Genomic DNA, 20709 nt, shown 5'->3' on the forward strand with positions numbered 1-20709 from the left:
AGTTACTAAGTTTTAAAAAATGACAAAAAAATCATCAAACAATTCCATAATAGCAGGAACAGATATTTAATATGTGTGCAATCTTTCTGTGAAGCTTTGGGAAACTTGGAAGAAAAACTAAAGGAGGATTTGATTACACACAATAGGTACCCATTTTCCCCATCCTCCTGCAATTACATACTATTATCACGTTTTGCAACAGATTAAAAAATGGTCAGAAACAAGGTGTCAGATCAGAACTTCGCATCTTCACTATTTCTTATCCTTGGTCAAACTTGTTTGAGTTACACATGATATTTTCTGCTCAACCAACTTCTGTGTAATAACTAATGAGAATAGATTTCAAACACTATTTCATACAAAACTGATCATAGAGCAATTACAACACTGCAATACATGTGTACATAAATCTTTATAAATACTTACTTGGTGTTTTTGCTCAGAATATGAGGAAATAATGCTCTTTCTTTCACTCCAACAGGAAATGCTGATAAAGTTTCTGCTACTCCAAGCCATTTACCATTCTTTGTAAATGACATGCTTGGTGGTTTGGCATCAAGGTCAAGTAAGGCTCCAATAACATCCCCTTCACCGTATGGTTCACCATAATTGGAAAATTTACAATTTTTGGAAAATTTACCAGTTCCACCATACCCATAAGAATATGGTTCTTCTCCTGAAATTTCAGAAAAATCAAAAAGATAGCTTTTTCATCATTTGCTTGAATGTTCTTTAAAATTAAATTTGAAGGTAATTTTTTTATAGTATTTTAGAAAGTTAAGTACAAATTGTCAACATACATAATATGCATGCAGTATTCTCCCCCATGATTTTTGGATAGCACCATGGTAATGTCTGTCTTAATGTCTATATAATAATGGTCTGATTTCAATAGAAGTATTGAAGATATAATCTCTTAATTACAATGTTTTATTTCTGTAAGTGTGGCAGCAAATTAGAAATATGCATCAAACATAGTTTGCATTGTGTCTTGACACATATCATCTATCCTCTCTCCTTATGGAAATTTCCCATACACGTCTTTTTGTGTGTGTTTATAACCTTTGATCTATTTTAGTTTTGTATTATTTAGTATTGTGTTGTAGGGTCATGCATTAACTAAATAATAAATAGGAATAAATTCTTCAATGTGTATGTAGAAAACCCAGGGTTCATGCATGAAATAGTTTTATTCCTTTTCTTCAAATATCTTAATATCTTTATTGACCACTTGGGATTAATTTAATTTTAATGGGTTTAAATCTTAATCAAGCGGAAGATAACCACATCCACAAACATTAATACAATTCCCATATCTACATATGAACTGTTACCCAATCAGAAGGTCTAAATGCCTATATAATAAGGGTTTGATTTCATTGGCAGTATTGAAGATATAATCTCTCATTTACAATGTTTTATTTCTCTATGTATACAGAAATTTTATTTTCTTTAAATTACATTCCATTTTAATATTTTGTAATCAATTATAATTTATAGATATTTTATATGAATAATCATTATTTCCAGCACTAGAATTTTAAAATAGGCAAAAAATAAGGGGAGTAATCCCTTATAATTTTATTTTGAAAAACGTTAATTTTAAATTTCTTTAAAAGCCCTGAATGGACTGCAGTTTAACATTCTTATTGCATAGACCCTTGTTTAATGATTTGAAGAACTGATAGAATTGTAGCCATACCTAACTGGAATGAACTTTCGTCTATTGACCATCCTACTCTCAGAACATGTGGATTTGTTTCTTGATGATTTTCTCCAAAATTTGTAGGTAAATGTTCAACAACTTGCACTTCATAATACAGCTGAAACACACAAAATCACAGTTATTTATCATACATCTCCTTCTACAAAATATAATGGCAATACAATTCAAAATTGTGCTTATACCCCTTAAAGCATCTGAATAAACAGCACCAAAACTGATCTGTATCTTCTTTTATGAGATAACAGTACACATGAAGTAAATCAAATAACAAAAGTGCACATGCTGGAATGTCTCACCTGCTTTACTCACTTTTAAGGAATTTTTGTTGCTTTATATATCAAGGTCTTACTGCAGGTATCACATAAACCTGATTTTATCAATGATCCATAAATATTTACCCAACACAGCCAAAAAAAGATTAAAAGAAGAAAGACATTTGAATTTTTATGGATTTTATTCAGTCCTTTTGAAATTTTGTAAGTACATTTTGTATAAATATAGCACTTTGAATACCTAGCACATAAGCACTTTGCCTTGTCATACTAAATTGCTCTTGTTTTATAAATGTCCAAAGTAAAACTGACCTTTCCTGACATTGCACCATGAGTTGCCCTAGCACCTGCCCAACAAAAGTTAAAACCAGGCGGTTGAACTAATGGGTGAGCACCAAATCTGTAACAAAAAATAACAAGTGTGAAACTCAAATTGTATAGATTGGCTATACCTGTCAATGTATGTAATAAAAAGACCAAGCAACAAAAAAAAAGAAATATTTAAAACACAAAATGAGTAATTATACAATGACCTGCACTTGTTCACAACTTTGTATTTAGGTCTTTAAATTAAATTAATGGACAATTCTCTCTTTGGCAATCATATCACATCTCCTTATTTTGAAATTATTGTCAAAAGAAATTTGAACCAACAGGATATAATGACTTTAAAAAGAATAGTGGTTTCTATTGATTATTGGCTGCTTCATTTCCAGCAGCAAATATTTAATGCATATTGCATATTATTTTACTCCAATGTGACCTACTGAATAAGACTTATTGAAGGGTTTGTACTTTTATGAGCAACACGACTGGTGCCACATGTGGAGCAGGATACGACTTAACTTCCAGAGCACCTGATATCTAACTGTGTTTTTGGTGGGGTTCGTGTTGATTGGTCTTTAGTTTTCTAGGTTGTGTTTTGTAAACTGTGTCTTTTGATCATTTTTCATTTTTTGACATAGCATTATCAGTTGGTTTTTTAAAATACTTAAGTAGTTTGAATATCACTTTGGTATCTTTTGCCTAATGATCATAGTGACAAATATACATGTTCCATTCACAGACAGACATAAACTATTCATAACTTTGAAAAAAAATAATCATGTTCATAATACATGTAATACACTGACAGTTTAATCTAGAAGATAAAATTAAAAATCTTGCCACTTCTTACCCGTCAGAATCTATAATCAGATGGAGATCAGAGTTAAAGTCATCTAGGTTAACTGTTACACTTTCTGGTACCTCTTCTTCTTGTATAGGTACCTCCTGCATTAAACCTGCCATGCTAAAACATAAAATTTATAACAGTAATTGCATTTTTTTCTTCAGTCATTACACTAAAGTTATATATACAAACATATGTACATCATGCACCAATAATTCTGTCATTCGATGATTTAATTTTGGGGTTTCTTTATCACATAATATGGACAATACCATATCTGCAAACATGACAAGTGGAGGTAGCCTTCAGCATTTTTTTATTTTCAGCTACCCCTTAACAAGTAACCAGATTTTCAGATATGCAGTTATCAATTTAGTTTTAAGGCATTGTGAAATTGCAAGGCCTCTTGGATAAACAGAAAATAGAATACTGTTAAAATGAAGTAATTCTTAATTATAAATAAACCACTTTAACATGTTTAATATATACATATTGTATTTTTTTTCTGTAACAGTACAGTACGGGTAGAGACTTATTATTATGGATGTCTTAATCCGTCTAGATGTCAGACTGGCCGGACAGTTGTCTCAGTGTAATTAACACCTGCTGTGATATTAACCTTTACAATATCCAGTGGAAGGTCGTAAATCAATCTGTACCAGCTTGATTAGAATTAAATTTTACCTGTACAGATATTTTAGTATTTAGGGAGGATAGACAATAAATGTAAAATATTGTTTTGTATTCAAAGAAAAAATTACAATAAAAATAAAAATTTAATATCATGAATATGGGATCAACTTTTTTTTAACTTGAAAATGAAAGAAAGACGATTTTTAACAATGTACTGTAAAAATGTGTTGCCAATTATAATACTTGTATTTGTAAACCGTAAATATTTCATTTTATTCAAAATTATAACAACCAGGACTGTTTTCAATCGAAGTTTTAATCAAAATGTTGAGACATCAATCCCATAAATTATACGAGTTTTCGTTGATGGTTACACATGTTACAATATTTGCCCCTTTTAACGTCCTGTTCCTTAAAGTTATTAATAGAAACACAATTTTAAGAATAAAGCCAGCATATCATATTTTAAAGTATATAAACAAATTGAATAAAGGCATTGTGAATAAACTGTTATTTTCCTTTCAATACCACTTCCCTGTCGGAGCCTCTACGTCTATTCATACCTGTCAATCATTTCTCGCATGTAAAACAATTTGGTCAGCCAGATCATCCGTGCTTTCTATTTTGACATATATTTCCCGTTAATCTCTTTGAAACAATTGTTTTTTTTACAATATTTATAACGCAGTGATCATCTTTCGATTCCTAGTTTTTATATAAAAAAACTTTTCATATGCACGTCAATATTCTATGACCCAGCATTATTTTAAATTTTGTTTGTTAATAAATTTACATATAATGGAAATAACAGATTTGTTGACACTCGTTGTATTATAACAAAGATATTGCCTTTCTATTTCCATGTTTGAAATTTTAATGAAAATCGTGTTTTTTATAAACATATTTTAGGAATTGTGTCAATTAATACATGAAGATCAAAGTTTTACACTATTCATGATCAGCCGTCTTTACTTTTGCGTCGTATTTCTAGCCATTCAGGCATTCTCTAAAAGCTTGTGCAGTCAGTAAGATTTTGTAAATTGATGTCAGCAGTTTAAATTGTATAATTCCCGAACTTTAAAGGAGGTGTCCGAATAAATTATTTAAATAGGAATCTGGGTGTTGACTAATAAATATAATAAATGAAATAGTTAAAGAAGACTAAAGCTTGTTTTTTGTTTATAATTACAAGGATTAAATTTTCTATTCTGGTAAATCAATTATTAATGGATCTCGATTAAGAGCCTCAAAACTAACGCACAATACTGCCAATCATTACGTATCAAATTAAATCATGAATGGATTTTCCCACGGTCAGTCAGTAAGGTCACCTGTGTTAACTGTTACGATATTTCCCGCCATATGAAAATCACGTGCATTTGACAAAATTAATCCCAGCTATTTTTAGCATTCAACATTGTATTGTGAGTGAAGTCAAGTTCAAAGTTCAACCACATGCTGTTGATCACTGATATGTGTATCATGGAATTGTCTTTTCACAGCAACTATTTTTTTTAGATTGGGGTCAAAAATACAACATACAAGTTAACATGCATTGTGTGTAAATTAATATTATGCAATTGAGAGTCAATGCAGCACCATAGAATTATTTAAATAGGAGTAATTACATTTCTTTATGACTACAAATCATAGTAAATATTTAATTTACTGGTCATCAAACGATTGAATGCTTCTAGTGTTAATGTCCATTCATGTCAGTGGCAATTATTTCATGCATATTTAACAAACACAGAAATATCAAAATAAACCTAATTCCCGAGAAGAATCGTTATCTTCTTCTCCTAGTGTTATTATTTGCGTACTACTTTAGTTATATATCACAAACTTTCGGACAATATTTGTTTACAGTAAAAAGTAAATTCACAATTATAAAGAATCACCAAACTACTAGTATACAAGTATTGCTCACTGTAATTATTTTTATTTCAGAACTGACCCAACGCAGACTGAAAATTAAATACAAATGTAGTGTTGTCAAACTAAAACGTATACAGCAGCACTTTGCACATCATTCTGCTAATCAATGGGTTTACGTGGAAAATAAATCAGTAAAACAAAAAATACCTTCCAGAAATAAAAAAGAAAATATTTTAAAAACTGTATGCCAACAAATACGAAAAAGATACATAACAAAAAAAGAACAGGGAATATAGAAAATAATATTTTGAGGAATATAAACAGCATTTGAAATACAAAAAGCCATAATTAAAAAAATAGGCTATTTTTATTAAAACAAAGTTGTCTCCAGTACTTCACCTGTAAAAATATTTTATGTCAAATACGATGTAGAACTAATCAATAAAGTGACTGAGAGGTTTAAATTACAGGTAACCTGATTCTGAAATCAGTGAAGCGTAATAATCTAGTAGCACGGATTGAGATGAAAGGACAATTATATTACCATTCACACCTGGATCTGTTGATTAATGACCATACTACCTACCATAAAAAAGTCAGATTATTCATTTCCAACATGTCCCAGTCCGTTATTTATAGTAATAAGTCTCTACCCATACTGTATTTATAAATCTATGAGTTCCAAAAAATCATTTACTTTTAACTTTTAAAACCTTAAAATTGTATAGCTCTTAACTGTACTGTAGGTCAAATGTATTTTAAAATAATATTTAAGAATCACTACAACTTATTTTATCATATATGTACCTTGCCATTGCAGGATCTGCATATGCATACTGTAATCCAGCCATCCCAGGATGTGCAACAGCTGCATATGCACCAGGATTAGCAAAGGCCATACTGGGTGCACCATATGCTGACATTGGTTGGGTCACCATGCCATGTGGGAAACCTTGTGCTGTCAAACCCTGATGGGCTGCAGCCAGACCACCTGGCGGGAAGCCCTGAGCTGTTAATCCTTGTGCTGCAAAACCTTGTGCTGTCATTCCTGTCATTCCTGCTAGTCCTTGAGCAGTCATTCCTGTTAGACCCTGAGCAGTCATTCCTGTTAGTCCCTGAGCAGTCATTCCTGTTAAACCTGGGTGGCCAGCATACTGATGAGCTGCTAGTCCAGAGGCCAAACCTTGTTGTCCCAATGCCTGTGTCATTAATCCTTGTTGTCCCAAAGCATGTGTCATTAATCCTTGTTGTCCCAATGCCTGTGTCATTAATCCTTGTGACATGATGCCTGGTCCACCATAAGCTTGAGATACTAGTCCAGGAGAAGCCATCAATGCTGGTGAAGCTGCTAATGCTGGTGAAGTTACATATTGAGCTCCTGCAGATGACGATGATGGTGAGGTTGGTGGAGCTGGGGCAGCAAACCGTGTGGCAGCAGGTGCCCCTAATCCTGCAGGAAGAACACCAGCTGTCTGTCCCCTCTGCGGCTGTTGAACACCAGGTGGGAGTCGCACAGCCACCATGTATGGCTGTTGCATCATCATATTCATTGGTAAATATCCACTGGGATTCATTTCAATTTCTTTATCTATAAAATAAAGATACATATATATATATATATAACATTCCAGTGTTCAAGCCCAATAATAGTTCAATTTTATTTGCCAGTTTGGATCAATTTTGTATTAATAAGTTCAAAAACATCAGATATATTATTGTCTTGCAAGACAATAAATCAACCTCATGTTGGTCTGTATGTATGCATGCAAACCTTTAATATGACCCTTAGTTGGAGATGGTTGCACATGTGCATGTACAGTTAGGCCAAAAAATAAATTTGCTGTTTCCTGCTCTTGACCGTCACTCTCTCAGATCCTATAACACACACAACTACTAAATAGTTCAAAATCGTACTACCTATAGCAAAGAAAATATTGATTCAAGAAACAATGCAATAACACAAAGACCATATATGTAAGAGTATTAATTCAGAAAACAATGTCATTACACAAAGACCATATGCTTAAAATTTGACAAACCTAATCTCTGGAGTTCGGTTAGTAGATCTATTTTTATACTCTCCAAAAGTATAGGATCTTGGGAAATCTGGGTTAATGTTTAAAAAAAGAAGTAGGTCAAAGTCATCTCAAATGGAATAATAACTTATTTTATCATTACTTTTGAATATTTCTGGAAATATTTTTCACCAATATAGGCACACAAAAAGATCAGTCTGTATACATGCAAAGATTTCTAGCCATCAGTGAAGATTTCATGGCAAAGTTGGGCCTCAAATTTGATAGGAAAATTTCCTCTCTTAGTCCAGCTAAAAAAAATGGCATCCGCGTTAAGACATCGTAAGAAAGGCGTCACAGCAAAAAATTAAAATAGACTTTCAAGACGTCATAATAGACCTTATCACTATTTGGGAATCGGCGACACTTGACCTGAGAATATGCTACACTTGGCCTTTTGACATCATACAACAATCACTTTTTCTTTGTAGCGTCAGATATTTTCTATTGCGATGTCAAAATTTTATGGGAACCTAAGTGATGTTCAGTAATGGCAGATAAATAGCGATAAAGTGTATTATTTGGACTATGGTATTTAAATATCTGCTGCATTGATGGTTGTTTGGCATTTGAGGGTGGGGGCTTTTACCTTTCACTGGAATATTTTCATCATGCCCAATGGAGGAAAAGCTGCAGGCGTACAAGGGACTAATTAGACATGTCCTTGAATATGGGAGCTCAGTATGGGAACCACATCAAACACATTTACAAGACAAACTAGAAAATGTCCAGAAAAGAGCAGCAAGATTCATAACATCTCAATAGTTACAAACCAGATAGTATGCATATGACTTCAATCTCAATCCAAATTAAACTAGAACTTCTGAAAGATGGGCGAAGACAAAACAGACTGATTTTATTTTGCAAAGGCATACACCTGTTGAGGATAAATAGAGACTTTCATAGTACCGCTGGATATTTACATGTAATTAAACGAGTTAGCGATGTCTATGTAACGTCATGGTATCTTTGTGTTAACGTCATTGTCATTCCATCATTAAATCGTTCATTTGTATAGACGCCTTTTTCTACTTCATATAAACACAACGCATTCTACCCTATATAAATTACGAGAATACCATCTAGCTGAACTACCAAAAAATCTTCAACAACCACAAAGAACATGCATAGTCAACATTTTCTCAGAAACCCAGCCAAGACGGACATTTTGAAATGCTGCTTCCTACCAAATACAATTAAAGATTGGAATCTTTTACCTCTGGATATCATCACCAAGATGCATTTCCCAGGGGAACCAGCAAAGATGGTCAAAGAAATTGTAAGGGGGTTCCAAGATGTAAGTAATTAAACTTGACACAAGCATGATGTAGTAATGTTTAAGGAGTGACATTGTATCCAATCAAGATCTGTTACTTTAGTAAATAGAGATTGAAACTGTTGGTATAAAATATTTTTTTCTCTGTGTCTGTGAAAAGCTTGCCATCTTTTCAGAAAGACAAAGTGCAACAGTTTTCACAGTGACTCATCGATTCGGGTATTTTAACTTTCATTTTCAAATGGACTTCGTTACGAGAGACTTTGCGGCCTCAAGACTTAAGTATGCAAATTTTTATGCTAATTGTGGACTAGAACCTTCCTAGCCAAACATGATAACAATCGGAATACACTCTGCCATTCAGCTTATTTGCGTCATAAATGAACGAGGTGTTAGATTATGTATTCAAATTGACCCAGGGTAATTTGAATAAATCAGCTCCAATAATGCATTGCGCATTACTTTTTCTCCTTGGTCACTTACAATCTTTCAAAATGAAAGTTAAAATGCCGGAATTGATGGGTCACTGTGAAAACTGCCGTTGGACGTCAAGAGACAAGAGTAATCTCAAGTACTTTTGATAAAACTGAAAAGATTTAGATTATATACTTTTGAAATAACTGAAAAGATTTGTTAGCTTTTTTATCGTTCATTTATTGGTACATCACAGTTCATTTTTTCAAAATATTTCAAATATTCTGTTCGTAATCTTTTCTTTTTGTACGGTTTGGTTTCAATTTGTTATACTTTTCTGGAGCTTTCTTCCTTTTTCTATAAGCTTGGGTTTTTTTTTTTTTTGTTAGGGAAAAGTCTCTACAAATAATTAAAAATAAATGTGCAATGAAGTATACTTCAATGACATTGAATAATAACTTAAAATTATAAGAGCTACGTATACGTTTTGTAGCTTGATGAACGGTTTGCAGAGTGTAATAATTATTAATGCTATTCTTGAAGTCTCCTTACATTTGTTTGTTTCGTAATAATTACTAAATTAAAAAGTGCAAAATGGCGTTTTCTTGAATTATTTTCTTGCTTATTTCTATAAGTTCTGCGTTGTAGTTTCATTTTCCACACATTTCCATTGTTTCAACATGGCGTCCGTTCTTGTAAAAAGTTATGTCCCTTTGATATCCAATTACGAACCCCCTTTACAGGAACACCGCCAATAATGAATTTGTCTAAAGCATTCGACTGTTTGCCACATGATCTTCTTTTATTATAAATAAAACATTATGATTTAACAACTGAAGCTCTGGAACTTATGAGAAGTTACCTAAGTAACAGAAAACAGTGTGTCAAAATTGGCCCTGTTTGCAGCTCCTTTCCGGCTTAATATATATTAAGGGAATATCGTGGCGCAGGGCTCAATTTTAGCCCAGTTTTATTTTTGATATATATATATATATTAATGACAATTTTGGTTTTATTTCAAAAAGTGATCTTTATGATTATGCTGATGATAACACTCTTTCATATGGTAGCAAACAATTTGGATGACGTTGTAAATACTTTGGAGGCTGAAAGCTCAATATTAAATAGAGTGGTTCACTCAAGCTATATCTATAGGTAAAATGCACTTAACAAAAATATCATATTTGATTTAGATGGTAATAATATAGAATGTGAAGATGAAGTAAAACTTTTGGTGTCACTTTTGATTTTAATTTAATTGTAATAGTCATCTAATATTTGTCTGAGTGAGGCATCACAACAGCTTAATGTTCTGAAAAGAATTGGTAAAGTTAACATTTAAATAAACTGGCAAAATTACCATATACTATTCTTTCATTTTGTCAAATTTTAATTATTGCCCTAATTTGGTTTGGCATTTTTGTGGTGAGACTAAATAGCTCATATGATCAGCTTATTGAAAAGTCTTAATTACCGTCTTTAAAATTAAGACGGATGAGATATTTAGCTATTGAAGTATTCAAAATTATCAATCAGGAGACACCTGCTTATCTACATGATTTAATTGTTATAAACTAACACAATTCTTATTCTTTTAGATATATAGTACTACTGCTGATGTTCTAAGGGAGAATACAACTAGATATGGCTTACATTCTGTGAGGTACACTGCTTCTAAATTGTGTGGTGACCAAATGATATAAGGGGCGCTACTACTTTAAACCAGTTTAAGGGACTAATTGATAAGTGGGAAAAGGGGGGGGGCACAGGGATGTACTTGTTCTTTTTGTTCATAGATCTATGTCTTCCAATGATTCTGGAGCAGCGTGCCTGACAAGTAAACTTATATATTTTTTCTAGTTTCTTACCGTGGCATTGACTTGCTTTTTTTCTAAGCGCAGACTAAATTTATATTTATACTTATGGCGCCAATCTGTTTAAAGTTGAGATACCCTGAACAGGACTCTAGCGCGTCATTGACACATGGACCCCTGTTCGGACCCCTTTACAGAATAATTCAAATAGTTAAATAATTTTAATACTAGTATGGTAAAATATGTTAATATAGTTCCTACTAGTGCTTTCATTTTATATCATTTTTAATATTCTGCAGTATATTTTTAGAAACAAATGAGATTATTTAATCTATGTGCTTATTACAAACTAGTGCTTTTTAGTTTTTAGCTTTACTAATTTATGTTTTAATTCTGCTATTATTGCTTTGCTAGACATGTAAATGTGTTGCAACACTTATGTCTGTGTTTTTGCATGTTTTTGCATGTTTGATGATATTAGTTATGTTTGTATTTTTAGTAAGTCGGTTTTAAAAGCTCTAAAGAGCTTATATGTTTTACTGTATTGTATGCTTTTTACCACACTTTAAAATAATTTTATTAATTTGATTTGATTTGAAAGCAATGATTACAGTGGTTATAGTGTATGCATGCCGAGAAAACCCTACTACTCTTTTCCGTAGTGAACACAGCTAGGTTCGTGTCATTAATTTAGTCAGAGACATACATAATACAATGACTTTGATTTGGTATTGAATTTGAAAGTAATTTTATTCTGTCTTTTCTAGACATGAATTATGTTGAAAACATCCAACAATTCACTATCTCAAGGTTAACGCAATAGCATTAGGGACAGACGGTCTGTTTTCATGATTCTAATGTCTATATGATGACGAATAAACTAAAAAAGGAGATTTTCTCATACACCTTGTTACCCGTGACTCTTTGAACAGTTTCTCTTTTTCTCTCTTGCTTTCTTTCTTACATAGTTTATTGCTGCCAGCTGCTGAAAATATCTGGATATACTGACTTATTAACGTCACCATGCTAAGAGAAAAGAAACTAGGTAATGGGTTTTCCTCTCTCTCTCTTCTTGAACAGAAGGGTTAAATATTTAAATTTCGATCGTTTTATCAATGGTTCCTTTGGATCAACGGTAAAATGAATTGTCAGGCAGCAGATATATCTCATGTGTTCAATTTATCACAGCCTAAGGTGATAAAAATCGGTAGGGGAATACATAGTAAGTACAGGACAAGACCCGAATCCCGATCCAGCGTCTAAATAGTATACTTTTAAAAGTACCATGATAAATTACTTTGAGCAACGGCGTACAATTTGAGGAAAGCAGGAAAGGTACATTCAAGACAAGTTGTGACAAACTTGACTTTTAGTTAGGATCAGGATCAGGAAAAAAAATTATTTCCTAGACTAAATGAAATGAAACTTAACTTAACTTGTAACTTATTGAAATTAACTTTAATTTCAATTTTAAACAAATACATGCGAAAGTCAAAATAACGGGAATTTATGTTGTTCGTGTGTTTCTGATGCCGAAATGCAACCCCAACAAATCACCTTTTGCTACATTGACGTCTGGAAAAAATGAACACATTAACCCCGCAACATTCTGCACGTGTCTGTCCCAAGCAAGGAGCATGTAATTCAGTGATTTTCGTTTTGATACGGTATTTCATATTTGTTTTTGTTTGTTCTTTTGTTCATAAGTCATTTGAATACTAGTAGTTTTAAATTTTGTCATGTCTGTGCCTTTTATAGCTTTGCTATGCGGTATGGGCTTTGTTCATCGATGAAGGCCGTACGGCGACCGTCCTATAGTTGCTAATATAGATCTACGTCATTTGGTATCTGGTGGATATTTGTCTCATTGGCAATCATACAACATCTCCTTATTTTATATAGATATATTTTGACTATTTTTGTCGGTGGGAAAGTTTCTCGTTGACGTATACCCCTTCTATACCATCTTTTTTCACTCATGATGAGGTTGGATAAACCGAAAAGTAAATAAATATTTTCACTCAACAGGCCAGCAACGCCTTTCCCTCAATAGAAATTCTAATTCTCTGATGTAATATGCTTCTTATTTCACATTCCTTTACACTTCTATACAATGTAAGAATGGAATCTTGTCAACAGGTTTCTACTGCAAGCCCAATGACAAACACCAATATTTTTTCACAAAGTTGCTATCAATAGCAATATACTAAACGCATTTTCCTATATACAGAGTTTCAGAAATATACATTAATACAGGCTTCTTTCGTACACACAACACTAGGGAGATAGATTGTCGCACATTATCCACGAAGACGAAGAAAATTGAAATTTGACTTCAATATCCGGGGTAAGGTCTTCCCTGAGCTACCTCCTCGTACGTACATTCGAAGACCCGAAAGTCTTAATTAACGATATTCATAGATGATTTGTCTTCTTAACCAGGATCTTTGTCAGCAGGCTCTCGTATGGGTTGGTGGAAAACACTTTTGCATATACAGACTTAAAAATCCAGAGAACTCAGTAAGCAGAATAGCATTTTCAAAATGTATGAATTAATGGCCCGGCATCATAGTGACTATTGAATAAAGGAAATGTTTCAGCAAGACAATACCAGGTTCCATACAGCAATGGTTACCATGGATTTTTTTTAACTAAGAACAACATAAATGTACTGACATGGCCCCTTAAGTCCCCGCAGTTAAACTCTATAGAGCATTATTGGTTCGAACTTGAAAGACGCGTCCGCCAACGCCAACCCACAGCCCAATCATTGAACCAACTCGGGAAAACGTTGCAACATGAATGACAAAAGATACCACAGGTCCGAATAACGACGGATATGTTTCAATTGTCGTAACTACAATCACGTCCCCTTTTCCACGAATGTGACCTACTGAATTAGACTTATCACCGGGTTTGTATTTACATATGCAACACGACGGGTGCCACATGTGGCGAAGGATCTGCTTACCATTCCGGAGCACCTAGACTGCTCCCATTTTTTGGTGGGATTCGTGTGGCTCAGTCTTTACTTTTCTATAATGTGTTTTGTGTACTGTTGTTAATATGTTGGTCTCCAAACATTCAAACTCATGAGTCGAAAATAAACTGACAACGCTATGGCTAAAAAAGAAAAAGACAAACAGACAAACAACAGTACACAAAACACAACAAAGAAAACTAAAGACTGCACAACACGAACCCCACCAAAAACTGGGGGTGATCTCAGGTGCTCCGGAAGGATAAGCAGACATTAACTCGTCAAGATGAATTAAATTGTATTTCAGGTAAGTCCCTAGGGGTCATCTTCACTCTAATCCATTTGAGAATGTTCAAGTAATTTCAATATCTGAGCTTCCTATCCATTAACCATATATTTTCCTGTTTGTCTAATCAAGGAGAATTGAATGATAAATAGTGGTAACCCAACCCCTGTCATTGGAGAATGTTCTAATAATTTGAAAATGGTTAAAATCCCCATACCTCAAACACATATTTTCTCGTTTGTCACGTCAAAATGAATTGAAGGAAATATAGGGTAACTACCAAGTGGTTATCGCCATCCCTTCCATTTGAGAATTTCGAAAATCTTGAAAATGGTTGGGAACCCGTCCACCATAAACCCATAAACCATATAGTAGTATCTTGTTTGACATGTCAAAATGAATTGAATGATATAATAGGATGAGTCTCAGGGGTCATGCCAACCCCTACCATTTGAGAATGTTCAAATAATATGACCTGAAAATGGTTGAGATCCCCACCATAACCCAAACCATAGAGATTCTTGTTTGACATTTCAAGAAGATTTGAATTAAAGAATATTCCGTGTATTTTAGCCGATTTTTAACAACAATGCTTTGGTGTATTGAACTAAAATGTTCCAATTGTTGTAACCAAAATCCCGCCCCTTTTTCCTTGAATATGACCACCAAATAAGACTTATTACCGGGTTTGTGTACTTACATGAGCAACACGACGGGTGCCACATGTGGAACAGTATCTGCTTACCCTTCCGGAGCACATGAGATCACCCCGGTTTTTGGTGGGGTTCGTGTTGCTCAGTCTTTAGTTTTCTATGTTGTGTTTTGAATACTGATGTTTGTCTTTTGGTCTTTTTATTTTCTTGCTATGGCGTTGTCAGTTTATTTTCGACTTATGAGTTTCAATGTCCGTTTGGTACCATTTGCCTCTCTTTTTCGTGACCTATTTACCCTTTAAACAGTTGTACCACGAAACGGTCAGTATCATGCAAACTATTTTACCGAGAAAAGTGCCAGTACCAAGCCCACTATTTTACTGCGAGAATGAAAATAGAAAACTATTTTTTTTACCGAGAAAGTGACAATACCAAGAGCCCCAAACTTTACCGGGAGAGGGGCAATAGCAAACCAACTTTTTTCCCGAAGATTGAAAATATTAAACCCACTTCTTTACTAGGAGATTTTCTGTACCAACCCTTCTACTTAACCGTGGGCGGGTGACAATAAAAAAATCAACTTCAATACAGGGAGAGTGACAATACCAAACCCAATACTTTAACGGCAAAAGAGACAATGCAAAAGCAGTTACTTTACCAATATTGACGATGCACCAAGCCCATAATATTAACACGAGAGTGAAAATACTAATCACACTACTTTACCGGGGAGAGTGCCAATACCAAACACACCACTTCAGTGGAAGATTGGCAACTCACATTGATTTCTTTATTGATGATTTAGTTTCTAGTGATTATATATGGACTTTCGAATTTTTAAATATCGTAGAGTGAAGTTTACCTTCGTTTTTCCTGTATTCTTGCAGTGATTTTAAATCAATGACAGGGGAGGAGCCTTGACCATATTTAATTACTACATTACAGATGTTGGTCAAATCTGTGACGTCAAACTCCCGACAAATGTAGTGTTGTTAAGGGATGGACAGTGCACAAATCATGCAAAATTTACAGTGTATAAAAGACACAAACTATGTGGTTCTATTGATAAAATAATGGTGTCAGAACACTCCTTGGGTGTTCCCAGAGGAATGTTTATATTTATGTGGTATGTATAGGAGTTCAAAGGGGATATTCAGTTTTGAGGTGATTTTCCAAAACATTTTTTCATGGGAATTGTCATCAAAAATTGAAAATAGATTTATGTGTGCCCCCTTTGGTTTGGTTTTTGATATATGTGATTAAAGGGAGTATTTTCTATAAAACTGTGTCCCAGTTTTTGGATAATTTGTTTCTGAATTAATTTATAGGTCTCCAAAAATGAAAGGTGAAATGAGGTTTGGCACCAAGCAGTTAAATCAATATATCTTCTAATTGGAATAAAATTGAGAATGGAAATGGGGAATGTGTCAAAGAGACAACAACCCGACCATAGAGCAGACAACAGCTGAAGGCCACCAATGGGTCTTCAATGCAGCGAGAAACTCCCGCACCCGGAGGCGTCCTTCAGCTGGCCCCTAAACAAATAAGTATACTAGTTCAGTGATAATGGACGTCATACTAAACTCCAAATTATACACAGGAAACTAAAATTAAAAATGATACAAGACTAACAAAGGCCAAAGGCTCCTGACTTGGGACAGGCGCAAAAATGCGGCGGGGTTAAACATGTTTGATGAGATCTCAACCCTCCCCCTATACCTCTAGCCAATGTAGAAATAACAAACGCACAACAGTACGCACAGTAAAACTCAGTATAAGAGAAGTCCGAGTCCGATGTCAGAATAGGAAACAAAAGAAAATAAACAAAATGACAATAATACATAAATAACAACAGACTACTAGCAGTTACTGACATGCCAGCTCCAGACCTCAATTAAACTGATTGAAAGATTATGTCTTCATCATATGAATATCAGGCACAATCCCTCCTGTTAGGGGTTTAGTATTATACCGTCATAAAATATATGAGAAGAACATAACCCGTGTCATGCCAACAACTGGTTTTAGAATAAATGTGTTAATTCCGATGCAAAGACCCTATAAGTGAATCAATATTAAAGCCAAAATATGCAATCTTTAATGACCTGACAACAGTATCGTAATTATATCCCTTCTTAATAAGTCTGTTTAAAGGTTTTGTTAGCTTTTGAGGTGAATACTGACATTTTTGTGCTTTGTAAAGAATATTACCATAAAAGATTGGATGTGAAATACCCGAACGTATAAGATGTCTGCATGTTGAGCTATATTTACGAATGATGTCCTTATACCGATGATAAAATTTAGTAAATGTTTTGACTAGTTTATGATATCGAAAACCCTGGTGTAATAATTTTTCAGTAATACATAAATTTCCCTCGCTAAAATCTAATACGGTGTTACATACACGAGCGAATCGTACAAGTTGAGATATATAAACACCATAAGATGGCGACAAGGGAACGTCACCATCTAAAAATGGATAATTAACGATAGGAAATGAAAAGTCATCTCTTTTATCATAAATTTTTGTATTAAGCTTCCCGTTAATGATATAGATATCAAGATCGAGGAAAGGACAGTGGTCATTGTTAGTATTAGCTATATTTAAAGTAAGTTCAACAGGATAAATTTCTTTAGTATACACACTGAAGTCGTCATAATTGAGAGCCAATATATCATCCACATATCTAAAAGTATTGTTAAATTTTTGTATAAGATGTTGTTTCGATGGATCTTTGCTGATTTTAGTCATAAATTGTAACTCGTAACAATACAAAAATAGGTCCATAATAAGTGGTGCACAGTTAGTCCCCATTGGAATTCCGATAACTTGACGATATACGGAATCTCCAAAGCGAACAAAAATGTTATCAAGTAAAAATTCAAGGGCAGATATAGTATCATTACATGTCCAATTGACATAGTTCATTTGTTTGTTGCTACTAAAAAATAACCTAAAAGAGTTTGAACATATGTATTCGCATTCCGACTTTTTAAATGCCCATTTTATTAGGTGTGTGATTTTTTTCTTAATAAGAATATGAGGCAAAGTGGTATATAGGGTGGAAAAATCAAAACTTTGAACAGATTCAAAATCACCAATATATGCATGCAATTTATCAAGTACTTCCAACGAGTTTTTGACACTCCAAAAGTAATTGATTCCACTATTTTCAAAGGCCTTATTTGAACAATTTATTATCAGGTTTTTGATTGTACCAAGTGTACTAGTAAGTAGAATAGACAATTTAGTAGTGGAACAATGACTTGAAGACGAAATAAATCTATATTTGTAAGGTGATTTGTGTAGCTTCGGAAGCCAGTACATAGTTGGGACTTTCATTGTATTTGGTTTTGCTTGTAAAGAAGTAGCTAATAGTTTAGAATCATGTGCAAAACAGTGTAGGCGAGACCATTGATTGGCGCTCTAAAATATCCCATTGACTGGGTCAGATTAGGTGAACGTTCGTCTGTAACGCCCACAACTCACGACGTATTTATTATAAACATTTAAACTGTGGGGTTGCCAAAGGGTCTCAGTATATATACGAACTACAGTGCACAGTATATTATATACATATTTTATTTGCGATCATAAAATGTACGAAGTCGTCCATTTATACTATGTAAATTGGGTCGATTAAAATAAAAGCTGAATATGTTTCTGTTGCCAAGGGTTTTTCACAAGTATAGTAGTTAGCAGAAAAGATCACCAAACTATACATTGTATACTGAACTGCGGCCAAGCTTAGCGAATGGTCGTGCAACATAATCAGTCAAACAAACTTTATTAGATTAACTCGTTAAGGAACGATCGTTTTCATTGGTCAATTCAAACCTTCGACCTCACACCTGCGAAAATAGAACACGCGTACTATAAAGCTGAATGGACTGATCAGTATTCACGTAGCCGGTCAAGGTCGTTAAAAACTTCCATCGTCGTATTCACGTACATGATTGTGTTCTTGATTATCCCATGGCAATTCTAGCTTTTATACATGTGCATGTAAAATTTTAAACTTTAATCTTAACAGTCACGTCGAAATATTTAATTCAACTGTCTCCTCTCAATTGGTTCTGGATTAAGGGAGCTACCATTTTATTTTGATTGGGGGTAGGGGACTTGGATGAAACATTTTGTCCTGCATTTTTTTTAGTTGTTATCTCTGTCCTGTCTGTCTATTTTTCAGTCTGTTAGGTCCTGACTATATTTATTAGTTTATCCTGATTTTTTTTACATAAATCGTCATCCTGCCTTTTTTTTTGGCAAGTTGCTCACCCTGCCTTATCTTTTATCCAATGGACTTGATGAATTAACGTTGTACTTGAAATGAAACCGTACTTAACTACAAAAATAACCAAATTACATACTAAAGATATTGCTCGATTTTTATAGTAAATGGGTTTGTGTTATAAACTGTCATGTTCATTATTCATATTCTTTCATAAGTTTTAGGATAGTGTGATTTTTTTTCTGATTTAGTTTACTTGATTTTGAAAAAAAAATCCCGAAATTCTAAGTAAATTCAGAACATGTAACCAGCCATGCTTTGTTTAGAGAAAAAATGGAGATGGCAAACCATGGCACAGTGGAAGGAAATGTACTTTATAAACTCCAGCGATATACTTTCTTAATTTATAATTAACTGTTTTGCTATCCTCGGTTGAAAATTATATATTGTAAATATTTAAATAGTTGCATAGAAAACAATCAGTTTTAAACAGTGTGGTTATTCACTAAATGTATTGATAAAAGGTGACTCCATTTTTGTACATACTTTTACAGTAGTCATCCTTAATTTCTTAATATTTCGTTTATAAGTTTATCATACATGTATGATTTTGTATTTCATTTTAATACGCACGCATGCCACACGTTACTTTGGCGGATAGTTCAACAATGTTATGCAAAGCTCTATTCTTACGGTATGAAATTAAAGGATAATTTTCAACCAATTAAAGTCGAAAACAGTACATTTATATAGTTCCTTATAAACTACGACATTTCTCACAAGTATTTATTTATTTTTTAGTTCCACACATGCAAAAATAAAATATTCGCCGATGAAACATTTCAAACCTTTTTACACCAACATGCCTTCACTGAACTCATTTGAATTTCGTGGTGACCATGATAGTACATTGCATAGTACATCTATATTCACGTGCACACATGATACGATCTTTCGGGGACAATTTGCTCGTTTATGACACGTCATTTCTGAATGACCAAACGCTTAGCTACTTTATTTTCGTTTTATAGCATGAAAACAATAAAAGAGGAATGTGCAACCCATCATAAATTTAAAATGGATCAGTATTATGAGATCCTTATTATAAGTAACTACGACATTGTCAGGATAATAACCTAGCGTCAATATGAAAGAAATTAAAGTGGTTCATACATTCATCCGTATAAAGCCGCACATGTATTTTATTTTATCCTTATATTTTTCATAGTGCGGTAAAAGTGCTGCATGCATAAAGAATATTACTTAACACAAATTATTAGTATAATATTTCGACCC

At 33.5% G+C, this 20709-nt stretch overlaps 1 protein-coding gene across 1 annotated transcript in view; it reads right to left on the reverse strand.

Moving 5' to 3' along the window:
- Positions 1–10142, reverse strand: part of LOC127709831 (heterogeneous nuclear ribonucleoprotein U-like protein 1) — a 31799-nt gene extending 21657 nt beyond the window's left edge. Inside the window, exons 1-6 of the mRNA XM_052215492.1 lie at positions 9998–10142; positions 6488–7268; positions 3176–3289; positions 2311–2398; positions 1703–1823; positions 427–676 (exon numbers count right to left, since the gene is read on the reverse strand). Coding sequence (XP_052071452.1) covers positions 427–676; positions 1703–1823; positions 2311–2398; positions 3176–3289; positions 6488–7254 — 1340 coding nt within the window. The 5' untranslated portion in view covers positions 7255–7268; positions 9998–10142. The remainder of the gene's footprint in view (positions 1–426; positions 677–1702; positions 1824–2310; positions 2399–3175; positions 3290–6487; positions 7269–9997) is intronic.
- Between the last annotated feature and the right edge of the window lie 10567 nt (positions 10143–20709).

The sequence above is a fragment of the Mytilus californianus genome, unplaced genomic scaffold, assembly GCF_021869535.1.
Source record: "Mytilus californianus isolate M0D057914Y unplaced genomic scaffold, xbMytCali1.0.p SCAF_7, whole genome shotgun sequence".
Classification (NCBI taxonomy): Eukaryota; Metazoa; Mollusca; class Bivalvia; order Mytilida; family Mytilidae; genus Mytilus; species Mytilus californianus.